The sequence below is a fragment of the Talaromyces stipitatus genome, genomic scaffold (assembly GCF_000003125.1).
Source record: "Talaromyces stipitatus ATCC 10500 scf_1105507295541 genomic scaffold, whole genome shotgun sequence".
NCBI lineage: Eukaryota > Fungi > Ascomycota > Eurotiomycetes > Eurotiales > Trichocomaceae > Talaromyces > Talaromyces stipitatus.
Window position 1 is genome coordinate 2,361,710 of NW_002990115.1, and position 23,753 is coordinate 2,385,462.

The following is a 23,753-nucleotide window of genomic DNA, read 5'->3' on the forward strand; positions in this document are numbered from 1 at the left end:
ATCAGTACTTGGCAAAGGACTGGAGCGCTTGGTGGCACGGAATATGGCATGGATCTCTATACACCATAAAGTATTAGCAAGGCAACAATTTGGGGCTCTCCCACTAAGATCTGCAACTGACCTGACCACATGCCTAACACATGATGTTGAACAAGCGCTAAATCAAGGCATGACTGCCTCACTCCTTACCCTAGATGTCAAAGGCGCCTTTGATTCCGTACTTCCCGGCAGACTGATCCGCAGACTACGCGAGCAGGGCTGGCCTACCAATCTCGTTCTCTGGATTGCCTCCTTCGCTACTGGAAGATCAGTTCAGATCCGACTCGATGGAGAGATCGGCCCCTCAACAGACATTACCTGCGGTCTTCCACAAGGATCCCCAGTATCTGGCATTCTTTTCATGCTCTACATAGCGCCTCTATTCCGTCTAGGAAACCCAAGGAACAGATTTGGTTACGCGGACGACGCAGCCAACCTGGCGATCTCAACTTCTCTTACTACTAATTGCGAAGCCTTATCAGACTCACTTCAAGAAGCTCTTAATTGGGGCGCTGCAGAGGGCATTACATTTGCACCAGATAAATACGAGCTTCTTCACTTCTCCCGACATAAAGCAGACCAGGACCCAACCCGCACACCTTCAGTGAAAGCTGGATCTATTACAATATCAGAAAACACTAAATGGCTATATCTACGATGGCTAGGAATCCTCTTTGACAAAAAGCTAACGTTCAAATGGCACGTTAGAGAAACAGCATCTAAAGCCCTCACTGTGGCCAACGCTCTTCGCTCTCTAGGGAATACTGTTCGAGGAGTCAAACCTGATTTACTACAGCAGGCTGTATCAGCCTGTGTACTCCATAAAGCATACTATGGCGCAGAAACCTGGTGGCCAGGACGTACTCGGCCCTGGACCTTCCCAGATTTCAAACCGAGTTGGAGAACATCTTGAGAAACTAACTAAAGTAATACTAACAGGCGCAAGAGCAGTCCTTCCAGTCTTCCGCACAACCCCAAAGCCAGTCCTTTATCGAGAGTCTGGATTCTCTCCACCAGAAATCGAACTAGATCGAATAGCCCTCCTTGCAACTGTCCGCCTACGGCGTCTCGACCCTTATCACCCACTTCGAAGACGCGCAGAACAGATCGCTAGTAATGGCCGACAAATCAGCCGATTTGCCCGCCGTACACTGGCCCTCCCAAACTCTGAACAGATAAACCCTCTCCAATATGCTCCCTGGTACCCTCGCGAGCCTCGTGGGAATGCTCAAGCTCGAATAGGAGCTCCCATGGGACGCACCAAGGAACAGGCAGCGGCTAATTTCATGGCTTTTCAACGTACCATCCCTAGCTCAGATATTGTAATCTTTTCAGATGGATCTAGGCTAGCAGACGGACGTGCAGGGGGTGGCTATATTGGACTTCAAGCACACCATCAGTTCCTCCGCTCCTCACTCTCATACGGACACGGGAAAGAGGTCTTCGACGCAGAAGCAGAAGCAGCTCTAGCTGGCGCTCAAGCAGCAATAGCGTACCCAACAGCTCAATTTGCTACCAACCTATGGATCTGCCTTGACAACCTGGAAGTTGCCATACGCCTTTTATCTCCCTCTACAGGATCTTCCCAAGAAATCTTTGAATCCTTCCGCACCCTTGCAGCCGCCTGGCCACTTCGCAAAAGGCTTCCTCACACCAAAAGCGGATCTATCCAAATCCGATGGGTCCCTGGACACGCTAAAATCCCTGAGAACGAAGCGGCTGATCTCGCTGCCAAAGAGGGAGCTGCCTCAATCCCTCCTGATCCTCACAAATCCTCATACGCCTCGCTAAAGAGATACGCCAAGACTCAATCCCTATCCGCTGCTCAGTCACAATGGGAGAAGGTGGCACCACAGAGCTATCAAGATCTAGAAATAACCACTTCCCCTAAGCGCCCTGGGGAGCTTCAACTCAACCGACTTGACCTCGGCCATGTTATTGCGGCCCGTACTGGTCATGGAGACTTTGCAGACTACCATGAACGCTTCAATCATGATGATGCTTATCTTCTCTGCCGATGCGGAGCACGAAAAGCACCTCTGCACTTCTTCTTCTGTCATATAGCTAAGAGACGAGCCCCTCGGCCTCCTGGGCCCCCTTCTGAGGTTATCTCTTTTCTCTTAGGCACTGCTAAAGGAGCACAAAAGCTAGCCTCATGGCTAGCAGAGACCCACTTCTATGAGGATATCTGCCCTCGCCAACCTCTCCTTAGCACCTAGCTAAGACAGCCCTACTCTTCCTTTATATTTCTCTTCTCCTTCTTTCTTCCTCTTCTCCTTCTTTCTTTCTCTTCTCTTCTTTCTTTCCCTCTCTGCAAAACTTACTGTTCAGGTATAATAGTGGTGGAGTAATAGGTCATGGAGTGTAGGCGGACCATTGCAGCTGGCAAATACCTAAAACCCACTCAAAGTGGACCTCCCTGTAAGACCACGGCAGCTATGGAAATGCGCCAAAGAGTCTCTTATTTGTACATAAATCTGATAGGACCCGAAACCCGAGGCTTACCCCTCGGCGGCCTATGTCCCAGTAGGGATCGGTGGGAAGCGTGCGAGTCACGAACCACGGCCGTTAAATATACACACACACACACACACACGTACTGTCTCAGGCCTATATTGATAGATTGCTTACAACTCGGGACTCACCTAGCATTTCATACTTCTTTCGAGATTGAGCTGGCCATCCCCCCGAGACATGTATTGATGGACGCCGAACATTGGCCCGAGACGAATGGCACTGCTCAGAGAATCTTGTGTGACCATCGCGTATGTATGCCCAGAGAGCTTTTGGTGGCGGCGACGTTGTTTCACGAAAGCTATGCGACTCGGCGATGACCGTAGTGATTGCGATCCTCGGCCTCGAGGAACGTCAACGAGAATGCGATCAAGCGTGGTTCCCTCGATGCGCGTCATCAGAGACGGGGTTAGTACCTTCCCATAGGGCTGGCGTCTTCAGCACAGGCCAGTTCGCAATCTCCAATACAGCACGAAAAACGGTCCTCTGTTCCGGTCTAGCTATCACTAATCATGTTGTTTCATCGACGAGGCCATCGGAACAGAAGGTATGGTGACGCAGCCGTGTCTTTAGTCCTGTTAACTCATCGGATGTGGAACACGAGGCATGCTCGTATGATGTTCTGATGAAACAGATAAAATGGCGCAGAGAGGAAATACGGACAATACTCCGTATGCAGAACGATGTATGTGTAATTACGAGGTAACGGAAGAATCATGCAACTAAGCGTTTAGGCCTCAGGCAAACGTGGCGCGTGACTCTAATGAATTTTTCTGTCGATGAGTTTGCCTTGGCCTTGTATGCAGCTTCTCAAGAGTCAGTCTCAAGACTTAAGATCGCCCGGAGCACACTTGGCAATTGTTTGTAGTAGTAGAATCCGGAAAAACAAAGCATTCAGGGACTCCATCTCCTTAGTGAAGCAAGATCTCATGGCCGAATAGGGAAATCCGGAGAGATCAAGAATGGACCCAAATTACAGGGACCAAAAATACCCAGCCAATGGACTGTCAAATACTTGAGGATAACCACTCAAAAACGAGATCGTAGAGAGCGGAGCTCGCCGAGGAGAAAGACGCCTGTAAAATAAACGGTATTTTGAATACGCTCAGCAACTCCGCGGTCGATACACATACCGTAATACCAGGGTGTACTCCGTAGGTTGAGTATGTGTACTGTTTGTAACGAACCGCAGTAATACCGTGTACGAGAAACGTGTACCCCGTACGGGCGGAGACATGGTCAGTGACCAGCGCTGGCACTGTCATTGGGTCTTGTCTTCCGTCCTGAGCCAGGGAAAGAGGAAAAAAAAATTATTACGATGACTTAGCAACAGATGGGAAAAGTTGGAAAGGGCCTGGTTTTTTTTCCTCCTCTTTCTCTTAGTCAGTATTTTCAATATTTTTACCTCACATTTTTCCATCTTCTGATTCCTCTTACACATATTTCTATCACGCAATTCTTCTTATGTCAAAGTAATTGCTCTCTTCGTCCGTGCTTGTCGCGTATTGTGCCTATCGCTGCAATCAACCGCCCAGCCGCGCGTTTCTAGCGTCTACTGTTCCCCTCCCCCTCTTTGCTTGGGGCTTCGTTGTTTATCGCCAGATCTCCAAGATCTCCAATCTACACCCCCGCGATTGATAGCATACCTGCATGCAGACCCTATCTGGCAGAATCGTGCGCGCAGGTCTGCTCGTCCAACCACCGTTTCTTTTTTCGCCGGTCTGGTGTCTATTGACATGGTCTCTGCCGTAGACACTAGGCCTATGAATGACCATGACATGTCCATGGACACAGTAGTACCCAAGACCGAGGTGGCACAAGATGGCCACGTTTCTATGAGTTCGTCAGTATCGACGCCGGAGCCTGAAGAGCAGAGTCAAGATGTCGCTCAGACACAGAAGAGGAAAGGAGGAAGGAAACCCGTATGTTGTTGTGCCAGGAGTTATTTATGCCCGTATCTAATATACTCTTCCAGATCTACGCGACGTCAGAAGAGCGGAAGCAGAGAAACCGGCAGGCACAAGCTGCTTTTCGCGAAAGGCGAACCGAGTATATCAAACAGTTAGAAACGACCATTAAGCGTAATGAAGAGTCTCTCCAGTCGCTGCAACAGAGCCATAGGAGTGCAGCCGATGAATGTCTGATGCTCCGTTATAAAAATTCGCTCCTAGAAAGAATTCTTATGGAAAAGGGTTAGTGCTGTGTCCAGACGAATCTAATGCACCACACGGCTGACAGCTTCTGCCATTACAGGTATCGATGTTCAAGCTGAGCTACGTCTCAAAACAGGAAACTCCTCAACCATCCCTCCCATAAAACTCAATGCAAATACGCTAGCTCCTAAGCAACCTTTACCTCTTGATCGTGCTGCCATCGGGAGATCATCTACACAACGACGGCCGACTTCCGGGGCCATCGCTCCCAAACCGGATCACTCCGGCCTTCCGCAATCACGAGACAGTGTCTACAGCGCAACTTCTCCACAACCTCAGCCCACCCCCTCATCACATGTATCATCCCCCTCGACGGGAAGATCACCCGGCTTCGCCTTGCAGGGCGCCATGTCTCCAAAAGGAACCGACTTTCAGTCACAACAGCGCAACCGGCCGCCTTTACTCCCGCATCCACGGGATTTCACACAACAAAATCCGCTGGGCGTGAACCAAATGAGACCTATGGATCCATATGCAGCGACTACACAGCCTATGATACCCGGAGCAACCATGACGTCTCATATGCAATCATATTACTCTGCTCCCTTTCAAAAACATTATGATCAATTAGGTAAGTCGGCATGGACAACTTCTTCAAGTATCGGGTGTCTAACCGACAAATAGAACAAGAATACGACGCGCAGGCTGATATGCTCGACGACACTGAGAATCACGAGAATGGCTCTGAAGCAAATACATATGTTCCCGACTTCAATCGGCCCCCCGTGCCGACGGGACAGGGACGCATGGGCTTACCCGGCCCATCTTCAATGCAGACCGGTGACGACCAAGGAATGTATAATGCCGGTGGTTCCCTTTTCAACCAATACGAACCTGTTCTTGACAGCGATACGTTTGGATTGAGCGCCAGCATGCACTTCCAAACTCCATTCAGCTACGAGCAAGAAATGCTTCGTCACTAAATAAGAAGATCCGAAACCAGATCTTCTTCAAACAATACGAATTCTTCCATCGATTTCCTTTCTCGCTGTAAATGGCCTTTGGAGTGAACCTTCACGAAACGAGTCTCATTCATAGCATTGTGTTTCTGATCCAATTACCTGTGGCCTTCGACCCACTCCGCATCTCATATTACAAAAGCGTGCATGTGTTATGACAGCGGGAGACTTAAAAAGTGCTTTTTCTGGCGTCGGTGCGACTTGTGTTTTGACGTTTCAACCTGGATTCGCTTTCATCTGAAACCGTGTTCGTTCCGAGTGTACTCATAAGATTCCCCGTTCATCTGTTCAAAAACTCATTATACCCTATCAAGATGATTTTATTTTTCCATTATCCCTTTATATTCGCTTCGCTGAAAATGTTGAAACCGGGTTTGGTGGCTACTGTCAGGCTCTTTGCTTCTTTTCGTTGTGTACATGTCGATTGCTTCTTTTGGGTCTATTAGGGCATGGTATTATCCAAGATGTCTGTATACACTGGCACATCAAGGAGTTTTTAACAGAGAAATCTGTTTCAGAGATGAATGAATGTTATCTTCAAGATAAATAAAATAATTCTTAAAGCATTTTAACTTGGGGTCAGATAAGTGTACAAAGAACGCCGCAGCCGGGATAAGCCCTAAGCCCTAATGGCCGCCAATTCCGGCCAAGTGCGGAAGTGCAATCCGCAGGGCTGGTTGGCTAATCCAATCGCTTAGCGTTCTGACGGCTTTTTACCTGTACAAATCACAAATCATCTACACTCCCTTCTTGCTTCCCTTTGAGGATTCTCCATCCCCGACCTACCCCTCTTCCCACCTTGAAACAACTTCAAAAAGGCTGCAATCCTATCCTATCGACTAGGATTCTGCCTTTCTCTATCCCTCCCAACCTCTCCTTCAATCGAATTGTTGCGATAAGAAAGTAAAGGGAAGCCTTCCCCGGAAGGCCATCCTCTACCAAAAAAAAACAACCAGGCGTCATGGCTGACGTCCGGTCAAAGGTACGTTGTGACTTTACATCTCTGTTCATCGCCGTCCTTCATCAATTGCTCATCGCGACTGACGTTTTACTCGACAGAATCTGTACGAGCTTCTCGGTACTTTCTTCCTCCCTACCTAAGCAGGCCGCGTATTTCGTATCACGATTACATCATCCTCGCAAATTTCTAACATCTTCATCTTTTTCGTGCGATATAGGAAATGACCCCGAGCTTGACTCCGACAGAGAACCTGAGCCTCCTACTAAGACCATCGACAAGCCCGCTCAGCGTCATGGCAAGCGTGATGCCCCCAAGGAAGCGCCCTCAGCTCCCCCTACCGCCCCTCGAGGTGGTGCGCGTGGCGGCCGTGGTGGACGCGGAAATGGCAACGATGATGGTGAGTTGTAGCTAGCAATGGACTAGCCAAAAGAAACAGAGGACTGACGACTCTCTTAAAAGCCTTCCGCGACCGCAATGCCGGCAGCTACAACAACCGCAACCGTCCTGTTGACGAAGTGAAGGAAGCCGGACGTCGTGGTTTCCGAGGACGTGACGACCGTGGTGCTCGCACCCGTACTGACCGTCACCCTGTTCGCACCGCTCACACGTACGTGCTCTTTTCCGTTCTTTCTTTTTGTCTATTCGCGATTGTCGGGATCCAATACTAACGCATACCAGTGACACTGAGAAGCAAGTCGGTCAAGGCTGGGGTGCTAAGAAGGGCGACGCCGAATGGAACGACGAAAAGGCCGGTGAAGCCATCGCCAAGGCTGAGGAAAACGAACCTCAAACTCCTCTCGAAGGTGGTGAACTCGCCGCTGCCGAAGAAGCAGCTGACAAGGCCAAGTCCTATGCCGAATATCTCGCTGAGCAGGCTGCCACCAAGCGCGGTGAACTCGGTGTCAAGGAAGCCCGTGCCCCCAACGAAGGTAGCAAGGACAAGAAATGGCAAAACGCCAAGGAACTCAAACGCGACGGGGATGAGGAAGCCTACATCAAGCCTCAAGAAGAGAAGGGCAAGCGTGAGCGACAGCGCAAGGAGAAGAACTTCCTCGAAGTCGACATGCGCTTCGTTGAGCAGCCCCGTGGCCGTGGCAATGGTCCCCGAGGTGGTGGTCGTGGTGGTCGTGGCCGTGGTGGACGTGGTGACGGTCCTCGCCGTGAGGGTGGCCGTGGCGGCGCTTCTGCTGGCCCTACTGTCCAGGTCGACGAGAAGAACTTCCCCAGCTTGGGCGGTAAATAAGTCTTTTTTTTCTCATACAAAATCCCAGAACCATTTCAAATCTGACGTGGTTATTTCTTTGAACTAAAATGGGAATGGAAAGAAGATGAAAAATCAGGAATTGATGAAGGGAAAAAAGGGGGTTTTTTTTGCCACAGGAGGTTAATCTGATATAAGAAACATAGCCTCGATTTTCAAGCATGTACGCTGATGGAGAAGAGAGTCAATTGATTAATTTATTTATTGATTAGTTGATTGTGTGCAAAGGACAAGTGAAAAAGATTTTTATTTATTTTCAATCGATCGGTCCACTTTTCTTTCTTTTGGCAACAGGAGCATACATATCAGGGAATTTGAGTTATAAGTACCTGGGTACTTAGGCTGTCTTCACCTTATACTTCTCAGGTAAGGATAGTAAGGCAATGACGTCTTGATATATGAGGGTGTAACCTAAGCTGCAAAGAGTGACTCCATCTAACGATAGTGTAACAAATATGCCGTCAAAAGAATAAGAATACGGATAAAATGCCTCTCCATAGCCCCTTTTCATGCATGTATCGTGAGCTTCACTGACTCCTACATCAGATTCTAAGGTTATTTGAAAGGTCCACCATCACTATACAGATTCACATTCCATATCGTTGGTTGTGGTCATAGCTCGCCATTCAACGACGGCCGTAGCATACGATTGAACTCGGTAGCGGCTGCAGCAGCGACAGTATCCGAGTCAGGGTCAACATCGTCCAAGAAAGACAATCCATCCATGGCCTTGCCACCACAGGCTCGCTGCAGAGCTAAAAATGCGAAATGGCCTCCAACGACAGGACGTGCAATGAAAAATATGCCTGGATACCCACCCTTCCCTTCAGTCTCGTGAAGGTCGGTAAATGGCCGATCGGTTTCGGTTTCGTTCACCCAGGTAGCCACAGATTCAAGGATCTCGCTGCGAACTTGTTCACTGACGACAGCCATGGAGAAGAACTCCCAGTCAGTCTTGGTGTATAGGTGGCGACTGTCAAGAGGAAGGCCATATCTCTGCCGGACGTAGTGGTACCAATTTGACTGTTTCTGGTAAATGTGTCTTGGTACAAAACCTTGCTTTTTACTTGATAGTGGTACCTGGACCGATCCATCGTATACATTGCCTGCGCCGTCCAGATGGAAGCAGAGCTGCGCGTCGGCATAAATGTTGTACAATGTGGTCCATGAACCGTACCAATCATATGCCAATTTGGCATGTGTTCCGTCACGGGACATACCAAATTCCTCCCATTTCGCGATGTAATCATCCGCAATGCGCTTGGTTTTGATCATGTCAGTCAGCTCTCCAAAAATGCTCTTGCAGAGTGTCACTGCTTACCTTGAAATAGGCCGCGTCTGACGCCTCGCCTGCAATGTCCGCGATTTGACTCATGGCATTGATACCAATGATGCCCTTTAGAGCAAGGTTCGTCTGGAGAGCAAGCCATCCAGCAAAGTCATCGGTCGACACTGACGAAGAATTAGCGTGTTATTAGACTCAAAGCAAAGACTTCAGTGGTATACGTACGCTGGTTCTCTGGCTCCAATGAAAAATCTACCAGGTAACCAGTCCATTGCTTCCACAACCTATAGCTTCTTTGAATCCACTGACGGGCATGTTTTGCACCACGACCTTCTCCACCCCATTTGCCATCTTGGTGCCCGATCTCGGAGATTGTCTGCAAATTCGACAGAGTAAATAGAGGAGCTTGTTCATCTGTCAACTCCGGCACCAAAGCACCCTGAGCAGCCCACAGAGAGATAGACTCATGATCATCGCTGTAGCGCAAGGAATTCACCAGCGCTAATCCTAAGATGAGGATATTTCCGCATTCTTCGACTGGCATGTATTCATCTCTTCCGTCTGGATGCCCTGTCGCATTGGGAAAGTGTGTTCCTAGATCATGCATAGCGTATTTATTTGGATATTGTCCACTCAATGTGTGTTCAATCAACGGCTCCAGGAGATAGGCCAACCAACGAGGGCTGGTGTACAGGAAGAATGGAAACGCGGGATAGATGACATCAATTGTTTGCGTGTTACCATCAGATGAGATTTCTTTCAAAAACAGCAAGGGGTCCTCCGCAGTTCCGGCAAAACTGGTGGCACCCAGCACCTGGCGGGCCGAAAGTGTGACAATGCCCACGTAGTCGTCAGCACCAGACTTGTATGCGTCTATGGCCAATTGAGCTGAGTAATTAGATGCCAGGGCGCTCGCATTCGAAAAATCAGCATAGTGAAATGCTAAAAGATCGTCATTCGTATTGAACCATGACTTCCATAGAGGTCGCATGTAGGTTAGTCCCCGTGCAGAGGCATACTGAACGACGATATCTTGGGTATGAGCAATTGTGAACTGTACCGAGTCGGACTTAGTGGATGAATGGGTGGTGTTAAGAGCGAAATGTTTGGAAAATGCAAATACTGGTTCCTCGTCCATGATGGATCTGAAGCGGGTGTCCACAGCATCTTGTAGGATGCCCGTTCGAGCAAATCGATCCCGCAATATTGCCGACGTTCCAGACTCATGCCGAACATCCTAAAATACGGTCAGATGGTGATCAGTAATAACGCACATACAGATGGTCAGCGGAATGAGTCTACCTTTGGTGCAACAAAATGCAAGGTCCCCCACTCAGCTCGGTCTGCAAACTCGGAAACCAGCAATTCATTCTGGCGCGTAAACTGCCATTTCTTTAATTTGGTAGCTCCGCTTTGGGCATTGACATGGTCGAAGCTCCAGACAAGCTGCGATCCGCGGTCACCACTGACCCACTGCCCATTCAGGTCGATGTACACATTGACATCGACGTTGCCGGTGACGTAGACATTGAGGTACGAGGCTGGAATTGACTGCCGCAAAGTCGACGTAGGCGTAATGGGAGATAAAAAGGACAAGACTATTTCGAGTTTGTGGTCGGAGATGGGAAGGGTATAAGTCAGATTGGTAGTCGAGGCATCATAGGTAGCTCCCCCATAGATTAAATAGTTGATCGTATATCTGGACCCATCAATCGATTAGAAAACCCGACGAAAATGAGCTTATCTGCAACATACCTAGCCTTGTCATCTGTCCGAAGAGAGTCCTGTGGTCTTCCAAGTAGTGGATATACAGTGCCTGCACTGGGTACTTGAGCCAGCAGCGAGAAGCCAATTTCCTCGCCGGTCCAGAAGATAGGCCATTTCGACCAAGGAACGTCTCGGGCGTTGGCCAACCAAGCACTAAAGTATGGGTTTCTGACAGTTAACGGAAGAACAGGCGGCGTGAGAGTTGATGCTGCGGACAGGACGGCCTGTAACAGGGGTCCAGCCAAGGCTGCGACGGACCAGCGCATCGCGTGGGACAGGTTAGTCTATTGACACTGAAACCCACGACAAAGGATGTAATTGATAGTCAATTGCTGTGATAAGGTATATACATGCAAGTAGAGACTCGACGGACCAGGTCGAGGAGAAGTTGGAGCTGGAGAACAGAGTGTATCGGGAGTGAAGGAGGTCAACTGTGATGATTACCGTGCCTGGCAGGCGATGAGGTCATGCGAGACCACTAGCCCGTTTCTGTCTAAGGCCCAAACGTCTATCGACTTCCCCGCAAAAGTCCTAGATGGACTTCATGAAAGAGTTTGTACCAGTCACTCCTACGTAGATACAAACATTGCTTTCGTGGGCCATCACTCTAGTATTGCTAGCAACATCGAATGTCTTCGTTTCGAGGCTTGAAGCGACGCAATTATCTAATCCGTGGTAGCGTGACCCTGGCTGATGTGATTGGTGCATCAGCTCTCTGCATTCTAATTGTAATATGATTGGTTCATTTTATTTCCATATCAAATGGATACGTTCAATCATTGCAATGGACTTGTACACCTCTTCGGAACCCCTTGCGCTCGTTGGATCTCAAATATTGGATAAATCTGATATTGCAAGTACCTTGAGCGATTGTGTTTCGTATAACGATTAGCGGTGGTGACTACATAGGTACCTGATAAGCGAATTCAGATGGACTATATTTATGTTCTCCCGTGCGAGACATTGATAAAAATACCTAGGTATTGAACAGCCTAGTGATTTGCTTTTAACGTCCCGTATAATCGACCAACTAGAGATATGTAAGAGAAAGGATGAAATTTCCTGGGTGTGGTTTCTCGGAACTTATGGAAGTAAACATGGAGAAGTGATGATAGACAATCCTACTATGCACTTATCGAAGATTACTGCATGTGACTCTAGAGCCTACATTGAACTGTTACGATCACAGACAACCTGGCACCAATCTGAATATGCACCGTGACAGAAGACGGGTGATGCCCTTAAGAAAAGTGAAAATAGATGCCCAACGACTAGCCCCAGATCGATAAGTTAGGGTTACCGAAGTACAACATGGGAGCGAGATCGCCGGCACACGCTCAAGCTAAAACGATCGATATGTTATGTGATTTATACCCTAGACAGTGAACAAGCAAAGGAACCTATCAAGAAATGACTGCTGCTGGTTGGGGATGGAAGAGGACTCGAATCCTGATTTGGTGGTAGACGCATCTCGGGAGTGGTCTCTATCAGAGCAACACGATCGAGTTTCCGTTGGGTAAACGTGAGATAGAGACACGATTCACCGACATGATTGGAATGTAGTAAGACAAGGAGGAACCATCATGTGGACTATAGCTGAGAATGCAGATGCTAACGCAGCCGAATAGTCAGCAGCCAACACGTGGAAAACGCGGTTTGGAAACATTCCAATTGATCATAGACTGAAGTCATACGGACATTCTTGGAAGAGATGCGTAAGGTTCTAGAGTATGAACGAAACGCTGCTAGACGTATCCCGTAAGATAATTTCGAATCCTTGCAGGCCAGGTCAAGACGCGACGTTATGGAGTTGCTACACGTCAAATTGAAAAGACGTGAACGCATCTCGGAGCGGTGGTCTGAGCGATAGCTCCACTTCAGGTGATAGTGCGGAGACCGCCCTCAATACGTACAAAAGTACAACAATTACGCGACTTGTCTTGACGCGCCATTGATCTTTTTTACGACCTTTAGACTTGAAAACCCCCTTCGAGGCGAAACCGATCTCCTTTTTTTTATACCTCAACCTTCACTCAACCATTTTACAAAAGTCATTGGATCGGGTTGCACATTACATATAAACCTAAGTGGACTTCTTCTACACCTCAAGACCTTGCTGCCACAAACTTCCTCCATCATTACACCCTTTCTCCAATTTCATATACAATTACGCCTCGAGAATTACCATACCTGCTCAGACAATGCAGGCAGTGATCCCAGAGCCCAGCCCGCAAAAAGCTGGGAGACGCGTGCTCGGGGAGAAGACAGCCAACGCGTCATTAACGCCCGCTACGAAGAGAGTCGCCGATGCAAGCTCACAGAAATTCCAAACAACTGCAATCCCATTCAATGTGCTGAGCAACAAAATCTCACCGTCGAAGACTCGAGACGTCTCGTCCGATGTTCGTCACGCCGGACAGAAGCGTTCAATAGATCAAGTGGTGGAAGATATCAAAGAGGCGGAGTCTGAGCCGCGGAAAGTGTTAATGACCTCCCAAACAGAGGAGGACAGGGACTTCGAGATATTCAATGATGCCAATGGAACAGAGTCTCGTAAAAGAAAGGTACACCCTGACAGTTTACTTGCCCCCCCTGAACAGTCTGAAACTAACCGTTGTCCGCACTAGATACTTGAAGCATCGACTTCACAACAAACAGACGGGGTAGTAACTAAGTCTCGAGACAACGTGGAAGCTAACCGGGAGGGTTCGAAAGATGAATCATTGAGCAGAGTTCCAACAGAACCTGCAGCTCGCAAACTATTCATTCAGCAGGTAAGTCTACTCAATCACCCTATGTTTCTTCCCCTAGATGCCTGAACGCGTGTGCTAATTTATATTTTAGAGAGCCGCGTTGGCCAAAAGCAGACTGCAATCTGCCATGCGTCGCGTCGAAGACAAGTCTCTCGACCGAGCCCTTTCCCAATTCGAAGCAAACAGTCGCTCATTCCTAAGAACATTGTCTTCTTCATCTGCGTCAACTTCTCAGCAGCCACCACAACAAGAGCAAATATCTCAAAACCCATCAACAACAAAGCAAACACGAGTATTATTGCCACCTCTTCCTCTTCAACCACGATCAAGACCTGTTCGATCATCTGCGCAGACCTCTACACATTCACCATCGGCGGAATCTCTGAATATAGCCAGTCCCCCCGCGACGGACGACGAAGCGGAACCAAATTATGAGCATGATAACGACAAGACACCCAAGCAAAGTGACATTAAAAGACAGGATAACATCACCGAGTCCCATGACATTGGTGTCAATATGAGCCAGGAAAGTGATTCAGTGATAGACAAACTCATCAAGTGGACGCAATCTTCGACTGATTCTATACCTACAGCCGAGGCATGAATGATGGAGTTATCTTACTATTCCCATTTTCTATAGAAACCAAATGCTAGACGGGAAATCAAGAAAAAAAAATTACTAGGACGGGCCGAAGGGCGCGCCCTGACCTGACGAGGAGTATGATTGACTGATGAGCTACATACAGAGTACCCTGGCCCCATTATTTCCCCGGAGGTCTCATTGTGTATGATTATCCTAGCTTAACTTAATACCATTACGAGGATACCCTTGATCTTTTCATACTGCACTTCTCATATGCATAAATTACAGATTCCAAAAGCAATGATCCGTAGTGTGAAGGTCAACTAGATAACGTGGGTATCATTCCTATATACTGGTAAATTTAGAACATCAACGAACTTTCTTTAGCTTATTCGTACGTCGTCCTAGGATATCGCGGCCCTCGTCAATTTCCCTAGCAGCATCCCGCTTGGCCTCTCCGACCTCTTTCAATACACCACCTTTGACTACCCGCGATTCAACACTGACACCTTCCTCTTCCCACTGGACCATCTGCCTGCCAACTCTCTTCTCAATTGCTAACACGAGCTGCACGTCTCGCTGACCGACTAAAGTCACCGATTCACCGGTTCGCCCAGCACGAGCCGTACGACCCACACGATGGACATAGTCGTCAGGATTGCGGGGAACGTCGAAATTGATGACAAGACTGACATTGGGGATATCGAGACCACGAGAAGCCACGTCCGTAGCTACCAGTAGACGTGCTGCACTAGCCCGGAATCTGGAAAGGTTGGCCGTTCGTTCTGATTGCGGTAGAAGGCTATGAAGGGATGTCACACGGTGAGAGAGCCGGCGTAACATCCGCTCGAGAAGGTCTGCAGTTTTTGTACGGTTGCAGAAGATAATGGCTGGTTTGGAGGAATTTCCTTCTGTTGAGAGTAGGACATGAAGGAAAGCTTCGCGATGTGTCATGGGTACCTGGAGGTATGTTTGTTTGAGGGTTGGCGGAATGGGAGCAATATTTTCTGTGCCAATTTCGGTTACATGAATGGGAGGACGATTGGCCGGGCGTGGCACTGACTTCAGAGCGCGGACTTCGGGTGTGACTGTAGCAGTAAACAGGAGAGTCTGCCGTTCGCTTGAGGGCGGTAGTGCAGATAAACAGGTCTCGACGTCTGGAAGCATGCTTCCATGGCCGCTTGTCAGTAGTCTATCAGCTTCGTCCATAACTATCATTCGAACACGATTCAACCCCACTATGGTGTCTTCTCCTGATGTACGAATATGATCTGCTAGACGTCCGGGAGTAGCAATGATAACGTGAGGTCGTTGGGAGAGTGCGATTGCCTGAGGCCGCATGTCAGTGCCGCCTGTGATGAGAACTGGTTTCAAACTCTGCGGGGCCGAAATTGCCTTGAATTGTTCAAAAATTTGGAGTGCGAGTTCACTGGTGGAATACGTTAGACAAAAATAACTGCGTATTTATATAATCATTTGATTCTTACCGAGTAGGCGTCAATACAACGGCGAAAATGCCAAATGGATCTTCAGCCCATTTCTGTAGAATTGGGACTGCAAATGCAATCGTCTTTCCGGAACCAGTTCGACTACCACCAATGCAATCCTTTCCCTGCAAGATCTCGGGAATGCAAGATTTCTGAATAGCTGTGGGTCGTCGAATTGCCATCGTAGACAGAGATTTGACTAGCCATGGAGCGACATTGAGATTTGCAAAGGTCGAATCAGTTACCTGCAGGCCAATGTCTCGCGCATCTCGACTTGAGACCGGCTCTTCAATCTGAGGTATATTTGAACTGGATGTTACATTGCTCTTCTTCTTTATACGGGACAGAGTTGGTAAAGGCGCAATTGGAGTATAATTTTCTGTGGTTGAGTCGTCTGAATCATTCGATGACATAGATACTCGTCTCCTCTTCGCAGGTCGGGTTGCATGTGCCGCTGCGCTGTCGTTGATCGAGGGGACATCGGAGCCTTCTTTTTGAGAATACTGAGACGAATCCTCATCGATATGATGCTCCTCAATAATCTTTGGTTTGCCCATTTCTATATCTTATGAAAAACTTGATATGTGGGCAAGACGAAAAACAAAAATCGAATCTACAAAAAATATCGGCAGAAAATGTTCATCGGCAAGGCGGTCAACATCGGAATATCCAATAAAGATTTATGCCTTGCTGCCTGAGCCGTCCGGGAAGCCGGCAATCTCCAGGCTAACCGAACAGAGAATAGAAGATCTCGAAGATTAGGTAAGCCATATTAGGGCTAACTAACGTTAGTTCGAGGCTGAGCCCTGCCACCTTTAGGTTGACATCTTGACGTAGGTGCAACTTTTGTTACATGCTGACTGCGCTGAGATATTGAGATTATGCAGATTCTAACATATCCGTGCGAACCAACCATCTTGCCTCGAGTTGATTAATCTCGGTATCTGATGAAGAGAGATGAACGCTCTTCATCAGATACCGATTGCTCAGCGATCTGACTGGTTAAGTCCGCGTTCCAGCTCATCCGAAACCCGAATCGACTTCCGAGCAGGTTGCGAGCATAAGAAACAGCCCCATGTCGACAAAATATGGTATCCAGTCCCACTTGTCTCGCGACTCGCAAGATGGGACTTCTTACCCATGTGGTCCTTATGAATGTGATTGGCTCGCATCAGTTCGACTCTTGTCGAAGATAGAATTACGAGGTTTGAGTCTTGACGCGTATGTTCTCAGCCTTCTAGGCTTCAACCTATACTTGCGAGTGCCAAACACGTTGTCTGAGCTGTACATTCACAGCAAATCGAACACTGATTCGACCAAATCCCGCCTAAAGTTCTGTCATAACATGATTCTCCGGCAGTGGTATACGTAGTGGGCACAGTGGGCAGTGTTGATACTCCCGACTCGTCAACCTTAACGTCTTGGAAATCCCTGCTCCAAGCTATTTAAATAGGCCCAGGTCTGACGTTGGCTAGCCACGTTTATATCAATCACTTACTTAATCAAGATCCTTTCCTCTGGAGAAATCTCGAAAAACTATTTTTCCTTTCATAATTATATATCATTAGTGCTTCACCCAGTGATCAGCTCTCCTCTCCTTTCTACTTCTACCTCCAAATCGGCCTGTCGTTCGTTCATCATCTGTTTTCCTTACATTTAATAGATAGACAGAGGGAGACCGCGCTCTACAATGTCTTCACCGTTAGAAATCGAACTGCAAAACAACTGCCATGCATGGGATCCGGCACTTTACAACGATACCAATTATGGCTATGTACCATCTCTCGCTGCCGGAATTGTCTTCACTGTACTGTTCGGTCTGTCTATGATTGCGCACACTGTACAATTTATTTGGACACGATGGTGGTGGTGCTCTGTATTCTCAGTTGGAGCTATGGGTGAGGATTCCGTAACCCTAACCTTCTATCCCGGATGAGGCTCAACTGACATGCAAATTCTCCAGTTGAGGTTCTAGGTTGGGCAGGACGAGCCTGGTCCTCTCAGTGTCCATATATGCTGACACCCTTTCTTATGCAAATATCTACTCTCATCATTGGTGCGATTTTTCATACATGTACACAAATTCTGAGCTTATAGCTGACTGACTTTTCATAGCACCGGCCTTCTTCACAGCCGGCATCTACGTTATTCTGGGCCGTTTGATTAACGTCCTCGGCCGCTCCTCCTCCATCTTGAGTCCCGCGCTCTATCTCTGGATCTTCTGCACCTGCGACATCATCTCACTCGTCGTCCAAGCCATTGGCGGTGGAATGGCATCTAGTGAAGCCGGTAAGGTCGATGGCGACACCAAACCAGGAACCGATATCATGGTTGCCGGTATCGTATTCCAACTAGCATCCATCACCGTCTTCGCTGTCTGCGTGTTCGACTTTTTACGCCGTATCTTGAAACAAAGACTCCTACGAACTGTGCAAGGCAATGTTACGCCGCTGCTTCTGGCTATGATGTTTTCCATTGTGCTCATCTATATCCGAAGTATTTATCGTGTTATTGAGTTGGTGCAGGGCTGGTCAGGATATTTGATCACTCACGAAGCTTACTTCATTGCCTTGGATGGATCTATGATGGTTCCTGCTGTTGCAATCTTCAACTTCGTGCATCCCGGATGGTTTATGCCTACGAGGAAATCGGTAGATGACTTTGAACAGGTGTCGATGAATGAGAGGTTAGCATGAGACCGTTTCTATCTCTTGTCTCCCTTTCTTCCCTTTTCCTCCTTTTTCTCTGGATGACTCTGATGCGTTTGAATTTGCTTTTTTAGATTAGTTACATGACTGTTGCATTTCATTTGAAGCTCTCCTAGATCGCAGACGCATTGTTGGCATTGCTATCATTTTCACAAAAATCTTGTTTTCCGGGATACCCATTATCTATTAGCTAGACTCGAATATACTGAAATTTCATGTGTTATCGAATATTCTATCACTAATCAATTTAAAAAAAAAAAAAAAAAACCAAATATATGCACGGAAGTGAACCCGAAAGGGATATGACACACCACTAGCTGAAAGGAAATATCGACTGTACTCCGTCAAGGATGGAGAAGTAAAGAACAGCCTGCCACAGCTCGCCGAAAGGGAAAAAAAGCACATGATAAAATCGTATTCCATACGAGAAAAACCGATAAAAAGCCCAGTTCCACAGCACCCATCAACCAGTCAAAAGAGACCTCGAATCGGGTATCAGTAAGAATGTAAACCGAGAAAAGTTCCACTCATAACGTTCATCCTTTACCCCCTAAAGACCAACACCCCCAACCACAATGTAGAGCAAAATGCTTAAACGCCTGGTACTCCCTCGACCCAAGCAAATAAGGAACTGACGACTAGAGACGCACCAGCCCACAAAGAGCCCCAACCAACAGACCCCATCAACTCAACGCCTTTAATTGACCCAGTTCCTGCGATGATCGTGTTCAGAAGAGTCATGGTTGCCAAAATCAGAGAACGGCTAGCCAAAATTTTCCCCTTTGGCGATATTTTCCCCCATGTCCGATTATACAAAGAGGTAATGAGATACTCCCCCTCAGGAACCGCCATCTTTGTGCTGTCTGGCTTTGCAGACCAGCCAGCTGAGCTCGCAAATAGAAGGTCATACGCTGCGTATCCAGCAGGGAGGAGACTTACGAGCACTGACGGGAATCCGGCAGCGCCAGCATGCACCAGTCTGATATCTCTGATTTCATCAAAGTATAAGACCAGGTGAACTGGTAGCCATGTGTAGAAGCTGAGAGAAAGGACAACCGCATAAATAGCAGCTGCGGCAACAGATGTGTAGAGGGTAGTCAGACGATCCTCCAGCACATCGCGATTGGCAACTTGTGCGCCTCGAGGGCTTGACAAGGCGTGCACCGAGTTGGGACCCCGAAATAGAACAAATGGAATAGTCATCGACACGATTTCAATGGCAAAGGTGATCGCAACAGCTGAGGGTTCAACGCCATAGAAGTTAAATAGGAGGAAGTAGATGGGCGCGTGAGTAAGTAGTGTCAGCTCGGTCACATCCCAGCCTGTTTATCAGTAGCATTGTTAGTTGCGATACTTTTGGTTTTCATGCTCGGTCGTGATTAACTTAACGCACCATCAAACCCAAATACCCAAGCCAAACCTAGCTCAGTAGCTCTCCAGAGTATAAGCCCGGCAATCTCCCACCATTCCTCCAAATGCTTGCTGATGCCCGCGAGATGCCCAGCTGTTTGTAGCGAAAAGACGGTGAGAAGACTAGAGCTCAAGAGAAGGCTGCTGAGAATAACGAGCAAAAATCGGACCGATCGAGGTATCTTCGCGATGCGAGAGCGGGGATATGAGCGAGTCTCGACGTCGGTATCGACTTCGTCTACGACGACTACCTTCTTGGCCATAATGTGTTGATCACTAGTGATTCAACCGCATAAGCAGCAAAAAGATGAAAAGGAAAGAGCTGACTCGAGACGGTAATTATTGAAGATCGAGACGTGTGACTATGTTTTCTGAGAAAGCTGGAGAAAGCTCTTTCTTCTCGACGCGACACAGTTGTTTGAGCTTTCTTTCTTTTTGATGGTGACATGACATCACCCGCGACGCCCCATTGCTCTAACCGAGCTTGGAATTAGGGTAACTAGACCGAAATAGGCTTAGCTAATCGTCGATGCGGTAACCGTAACCCTAATCCCCAATGTAAAGCAACAAAGGACGAATGAGACCATTCAGACATCTACAATACTTCTGAACTGATCGAGCTCACCTGTATTGTAATTTTGACACATATATCCTTGTGTTTGAGTGAGATATATCTTGAACAAGTTTTGCATTGATAACAGAATGCAAGATATTAGCTCTGCTCTTCAGATGGAAATATCAATCGTCTTCGTCTTAGAGATTCTGCAGAGCAAGTTAGTAAGGACAGAAAGAGGCGTCATCCATATATCTTGCCTACCACAGAGCATGTCGCCAACCAGACATAGTTGTAGTCTCCATGGGCGACAAATTCCAAGCTCAACAACTGATCCGCTTCCGGTAGCCCTGCCATAACCCTGATCGCAATAGCCATTGCCTTGCATCTCCAGTCTGCAATGTCGTCTTCATCCTCTACTCGTCTTTGGTATCATCTTGGCTTTTCTCCCTTTCTCGTTTCTCTCCTTTTCCCCCCATCCTCTTTATCTTTGTTGTTCACCGTCTCGCTCGTATACTCCAGTGGAGCGTTTCTAGGTGCCACCGGAGAATTGGAGGTTCCCCCCATTTTCACGCAGTCTTGCTCCAATGTTTACAAGTAGACCTCTTTCACGGATGAATAGCGACAATTGTCAATGTAGTCTCTCAGGCCTGGGGGTGACTCGGTATGTTCAGATGATGGGGTAGCATCTGTGTACTATCTACGCATTTCTGTATGGTTATAGATAGCTCACTTGACATTTGTATATCGGGAGGGCATCGGCGTATAATCGATTCATGGGGTATTCTAACATCTATACGTAGCTAATCATCACCGTCTTCCCCTTCCTTCTCCTTGACAGAGAACTCGACAGTACCCGACTCTCGGCCTCTGTTATCACGTACGACCACTCTATACTTGCCCTGATCCCAAAGGTCTTTGATGGTAAGCTCTCTGGTTCTTCCAAGGCTTTCAATATCTCCAATACGAGTCAAGGTCTTCTCAAGATGATCATCGAAACCAGGCTCCGAGCAAATTGCCCGAAAAGCGTGTTGCATTGGCACGGAATCAGCTCGTACCATAGCCTTTGAATCGATGGTAAAGATGTTGTCGTGATCGTAGCTCTGAATAAAATCAGCCCGCGTCATCACCTGTCGGGCCTTGTGAAGTGGCATTTGGGGTAAAATATGTCCATGTTCATCGTCATAAATTGAATCCATCTCCTGTTCTTGATCAACAAGAGCCTTGGCAAGGACCAATGCTGCAGACTGTACGGAGTCAGTAAGAAATCTTGAATGGAGGTCCAGAGAACTCAACATACAGAATATTTCTGTTCATCCATCACATCGTCATCCATTTCTGCACCAAGAATCCAGCAGCGATTGAGAAGCCAGGATTTTTCAGCCTCGCAAATGTCCTTGCATGTCTGCAACATATCATGCGACTTGGCAACTCGGTTGAGGAAGGACAAGCGGCCGCCAACTTGATCATAGACCAGAGCCAACGTATCATCAGAAACTACTTCTCCATGGTATCTCTTCCTGTAATTGGCTAACGCGACCATGGCTTTCTGCTTGGGCAGATCTGGAACGGGAATTGTTTCCATGCGAGTTGCATATCTCTTCAGACGTTCGTATACCCAGTAGTCGTCACTGTTGAAGACTGTTTATAGCCTATTTGTTAGCTGCCTGATATAAATCGGAACACTTACATGTAACGATGTAATGAGAAAGGGTTTCCAAACTTACCCATTGTGACGAGGTTGCTGGCAGCCCACTGCTCAGCTCGTTGCTGCATCAACTCCAATAAATCGCGACCGTCGTCGTCATCCCGGATTAGATGCGTGCTATTAACAATAACAATCAAAGGGGACTCTCCTTTGCGACGTCGCTGTAAGGCCACTTTTTCAAGCTTGTTCAGGGCTCTCTCAATGTCGAGTAGGGCCGTGGTGTCACGTGGCCCTCGAATACTAAAAAAACTACCAATGTAACTGTAGGCAAAAAGTCAACGATCAATAGCCCGAGAGTTTAAGATCGACATGACAGACTCACTCTTCATGGTACTCGTAGTCTAGGGCTTTCCCTAGACGTACACGGAAGATTTCAAGATCTGCATGGGCTTCGAACATTGCAACTCGTGCTCCGTTGATTTTACGCATGGCATTCAAGAGCATCGATGTCTTACCGGTCCCTTTCTCGCCAATTAGAAGAAAATAGTGCCCCTTAGAGTGTCCTGCAATGATCTGATCGATCTTGTCTTGTTCATCTCGCACAACCCAATGTTCTGCACCTGGCGCCTCCTTACCAGGTGACGCCCCGGCAACATCCAAAGCCGGATCCCCAGGTTCGAAAGCATTATCGATTTTGTGCAAAACAAGATACTTGTAGTATCGGTGATACGAATATCCAGCAAGGCTAGAACCTGGTCAATACTAACAGGTGGAATAGAGAGGTTGAGCCATACCCTAGAATAGCTATTGATGCCAGTGTAGCTCCAGCTGTCTCGAGCATCTTGAAAGCAGTACTCTTCCAACTTGTCTCGGACTTGTCCTTTGAAGAATCTTCTTCGACTGCAACTTGAAGCCCACTCGACCAGAGGCGGGTCTGTCTCGCGCTGTTGAAAGTGATTGTAGACCATGGCCCTGGGCGATGGGGTCTAACCCGGCCAAATCCAGAGACCACTGATTTTCGGACTAGAGGGCAAGGATTGTACATTGTCGCCTCTTGTGAGAGTGATTCAAGGTTTTACTTATCACTTGGATTCTCGGGCTCCCCCCCTGAACGGGTTTCTAACTACGCGCAGCCTGGAAATGACTGGCGTACAACACTAACAACAATGTGTGATTGTTGGAATTTTCGTTCAATTGATGAGTGCTCAAGAAAGCCACGTGCTCGATAGTGATATTTGTCCTTGAATATTTATTACTTCTTCGACCGATTCCAGGTAAGAGAAGGCACCAAAACCCAAAAAGAGGGACAGAAAAACGAATCACAAATACCGGAAGGGGAGGAAGCTGTCAACATTGAAAACGGCAAGATGAAAGTGTCGAAAAGAGAAGAGAAATATATACAAGCCGAAGAAAGTAAAGAACGACTGGCTCTGTTGACAATGAGATGGGAAGCCACGATGGCAGCTGGAGGTTTTGCAGGAACACAGCCGCCAAGACTGCCGCGCCACAATCATTAGCTAATCCAGCCATAGCAGCCGAGCTCTCTAATTGGTCGAGACTAGCTGTGTTTTTATCCTTCGTAGTTCACTTTACCACTCTGTTCTACTCTGTG

At 47.7% G+C, this 23,753-nt stretch overlaps 9 protein-coding genes across 9 annotated transcripts in view, besides 6 other annotated features; 5 read left to right on the forward strand and 4 right to left on the reverse strand.

Annotated features, from left to right (window-relative positions):
• Nucleotides 1-2,376, forward strand: part of TSTA_032000 (transposon I factor, putative) — a gene marked incomplete at its 5' end in the record, with an annotated part of 2,399 nt that extends 23 nt beyond the window's left edge. Inside the window, 2 exons of the mRNA XM_002480330.1 lie at nucleotides 1-899; nucleotides 979-2,376. Coding sequence (XP_002480375.1) covers nucleotides 1-899; nucleotides 979-2,258 — 2,179 coding nt within the window. The 3' untranslated portion in view covers nucleotides 2,259-2,376. The remainder of the gene's footprint in view (nucleotides 900-978) is intronic.
• Nucleotides 2-907: a mobile genetic element.
• Nucleotides 954-2,030: a mobile genetic element.
• Nucleotides 2,274-2,350: a sequence feature (CT-rich).
• A 239-nt stretch (nucleotides 2,377-2,615) lies between the features above and the next one.
• Nucleotides 2,616-2,635: a microsatellite.
• A 1,654-nt stretch (nucleotides 2,636-4,289) lies between these two features.
• On the forward strand, nucleotides 4,290-6,234 carry TSTA_032010 (bZIP transcription factor (MeaB), putative; the record flags this gene model as incomplete). The annotated part of the gene is made up of 4 exons (XM_002480331.1): nucleotides 4,290-4,475; nucleotides 4,529-4,745; nucleotides 4,807-5,337; nucleotides 5,391-6,234. 4 exons carry the CDS (start codon nucleotides 4,290-4,292, stop codon nucleotides 5,687-5,689), a joined length of 1,233 nt encoding a protein of 410 aa, XP_002480376.1. The 3' UTR covers nucleotides 5,690-6,234.
• Nucleotides 6,235-6,686: 452 nt separating this feature from the next.
• On the forward strand, nucleotides 6,687-7,942 carry TSTA_032020 (telomere and ribosome associated protein Stm1, putative; the record flags this gene model as incomplete). The annotated part of the gene is made up of 3 exons (XM_002480332.1): nucleotides 6,687-7,083; nucleotides 7,146-7,293; nucleotides 7,365-7,942. The coding sequence occupies 3 exons, from the start codon at nucleotides 6,687-6,689 to the stop codon at nucleotides 7,927-7,929; spliced, it is 1,110 nt and encodes a 369-aa protein (XP_002480377.1). The 3' UTR covers nucleotides 7,930-7,942.
• Nucleotides 7,772-7,867: a microsatellite.
• Nucleotides 7,943-8,051: 109 nt separating the features above from the next.
• On the reverse strand, nucleotides 8,052-11,265 carry TSTA_032030 (glutaminase, putative; the record flags this gene model as incomplete). The annotated part of the gene is made up of 5 exons (XM_002480333.1): nucleotides 8,052-9,207; nucleotides 9,269-9,399; nucleotides 9,458-10,469; nucleotides 10,535-10,931; nucleotides 10,988-11,265. 5 exons carry the CDS (start codon nucleotides 11,263-11,265, stop codon nucleotides 8,560-8,562), a joined length of 2,466 nt encoding a protein of 821 aa, XP_002480378.1. The 3' UTR covers nucleotides 8,052-8,559.
• Nucleotides 11,266-12,946: 1,681 nt separating this feature from the next.
• On the forward strand, nucleotides 12,947-14,578 carry TSTA_032040 (uncharacterized protein). The gene is made up of 3 exons (XM_002480334.1): nucleotides 12,947-13,563; nucleotides 13,627-13,773; nucleotides 13,844-14,578. Exons 1-3 carry the CDS (start codon nucleotides 13,201-13,203, stop codon nucleotides 14,354-14,356), a joined length of 1,023 nt encoding a protein of 340 aa, XP_002480379.1. The 5' UTR covers nucleotides 12,947-13,200; the 3' UTR covers nucleotides 14,357-14,578.
• A 75-nt stretch (nucleotides 14,579-14,653) lies between these two features.
• On the reverse strand, nucleotides 14,654-16,431 carry TSTA_032050 (ATP dependent RNA helicase (Dbp8), putative). The gene is made up of 2 exons (XM_002480335.1): nucleotides 15,823-16,431; nucleotides 14,654-15,764 (listed from the first exon to the last, which is right to left on the reverse strand). Exons 1-2 carry the CDS (start codon nucleotides 16,377-16,379, stop codon nucleotides 14,705-14,707), a joined length of 1,617 nt encoding a protein of 538 aa, XP_002480380.1. The 5' UTR covers nucleotides 16,380-16,431; the 3' UTR covers nucleotides 14,654-14,704.
• A 924-nt stretch (nucleotides 16,432-17,355) lies between these two features.
• On the forward strand, nucleotides 17,356-18,665 carry TSTA_032060 (RTA1 domain protein, putative). The gene is made up of 4 exons (XM_002480336.1): nucleotides 17,356-17,720; nucleotides 17,786-17,878; nucleotides 17,938-18,508; nucleotides 18,605-18,665. Exons 1-4 carry the CDS (start codon nucleotides 17,513-17,515, stop codon nucleotides 18,615-18,617), a joined length of 885 nt encoding a protein of 294 aa, XP_002480381.1. The 5' UTR covers nucleotides 17,356-17,512; the 3' UTR covers nucleotides 18,618-18,665.
• A 109-nt stretch (nucleotides 18,666-18,774) lies between these two features.
• Nucleotides 18,775-18,797: a sequence feature (AT_rich).
• TSTA_032070 (uncharacterized protein) lies at nucleotides 18,798-20,311 on the reverse strand. Its single transcript, XM_002480337.1, has 2 exons — nucleotides 19,924-20,311; nucleotides 18,798-19,852 (listed from the first exon to the last, which is right to left on the reverse strand). The coding sequence occupies exons 1-2, from the start codon at nucleotides 20,201-20,203 to the stop codon at nucleotides 19,122-19,124; spliced, it is 1,011 nt and encodes a 336-aa protein (XP_002480382.1). The 5' UTR covers nucleotides 20,204-20,311; the 3' UTR covers nucleotides 18,798-19,121.
• A 930-nt stretch (nucleotides 20,312-21,241) lies between these two features.
• On the reverse strand, nucleotides 21,242-23,355 carry TSTA_032080 (uncharacterized protein). The gene is made up of 5 exons (XM_002480338.1): nucleotides 22,936-23,355; nucleotides 22,524-22,886; nucleotides 22,221-22,462; nucleotides 21,794-22,134; nucleotides 21,242-21,740 (listed from the first exon to the last, which is right to left on the reverse strand). The coding sequence occupies exons 1-5, from the start codon at nucleotides 23,184-23,186 to the stop codon at nucleotides 21,297-21,299; spliced, it is 1,641 nt and encodes a 546-aa protein (XP_002480383.1). The 5' UTR covers nucleotides 23,187-23,355; the 3' UTR covers nucleotides 21,242-21,296.
• Between the last annotated feature and the right edge of the window lie 398 nt (nucleotides 23,356-23,753).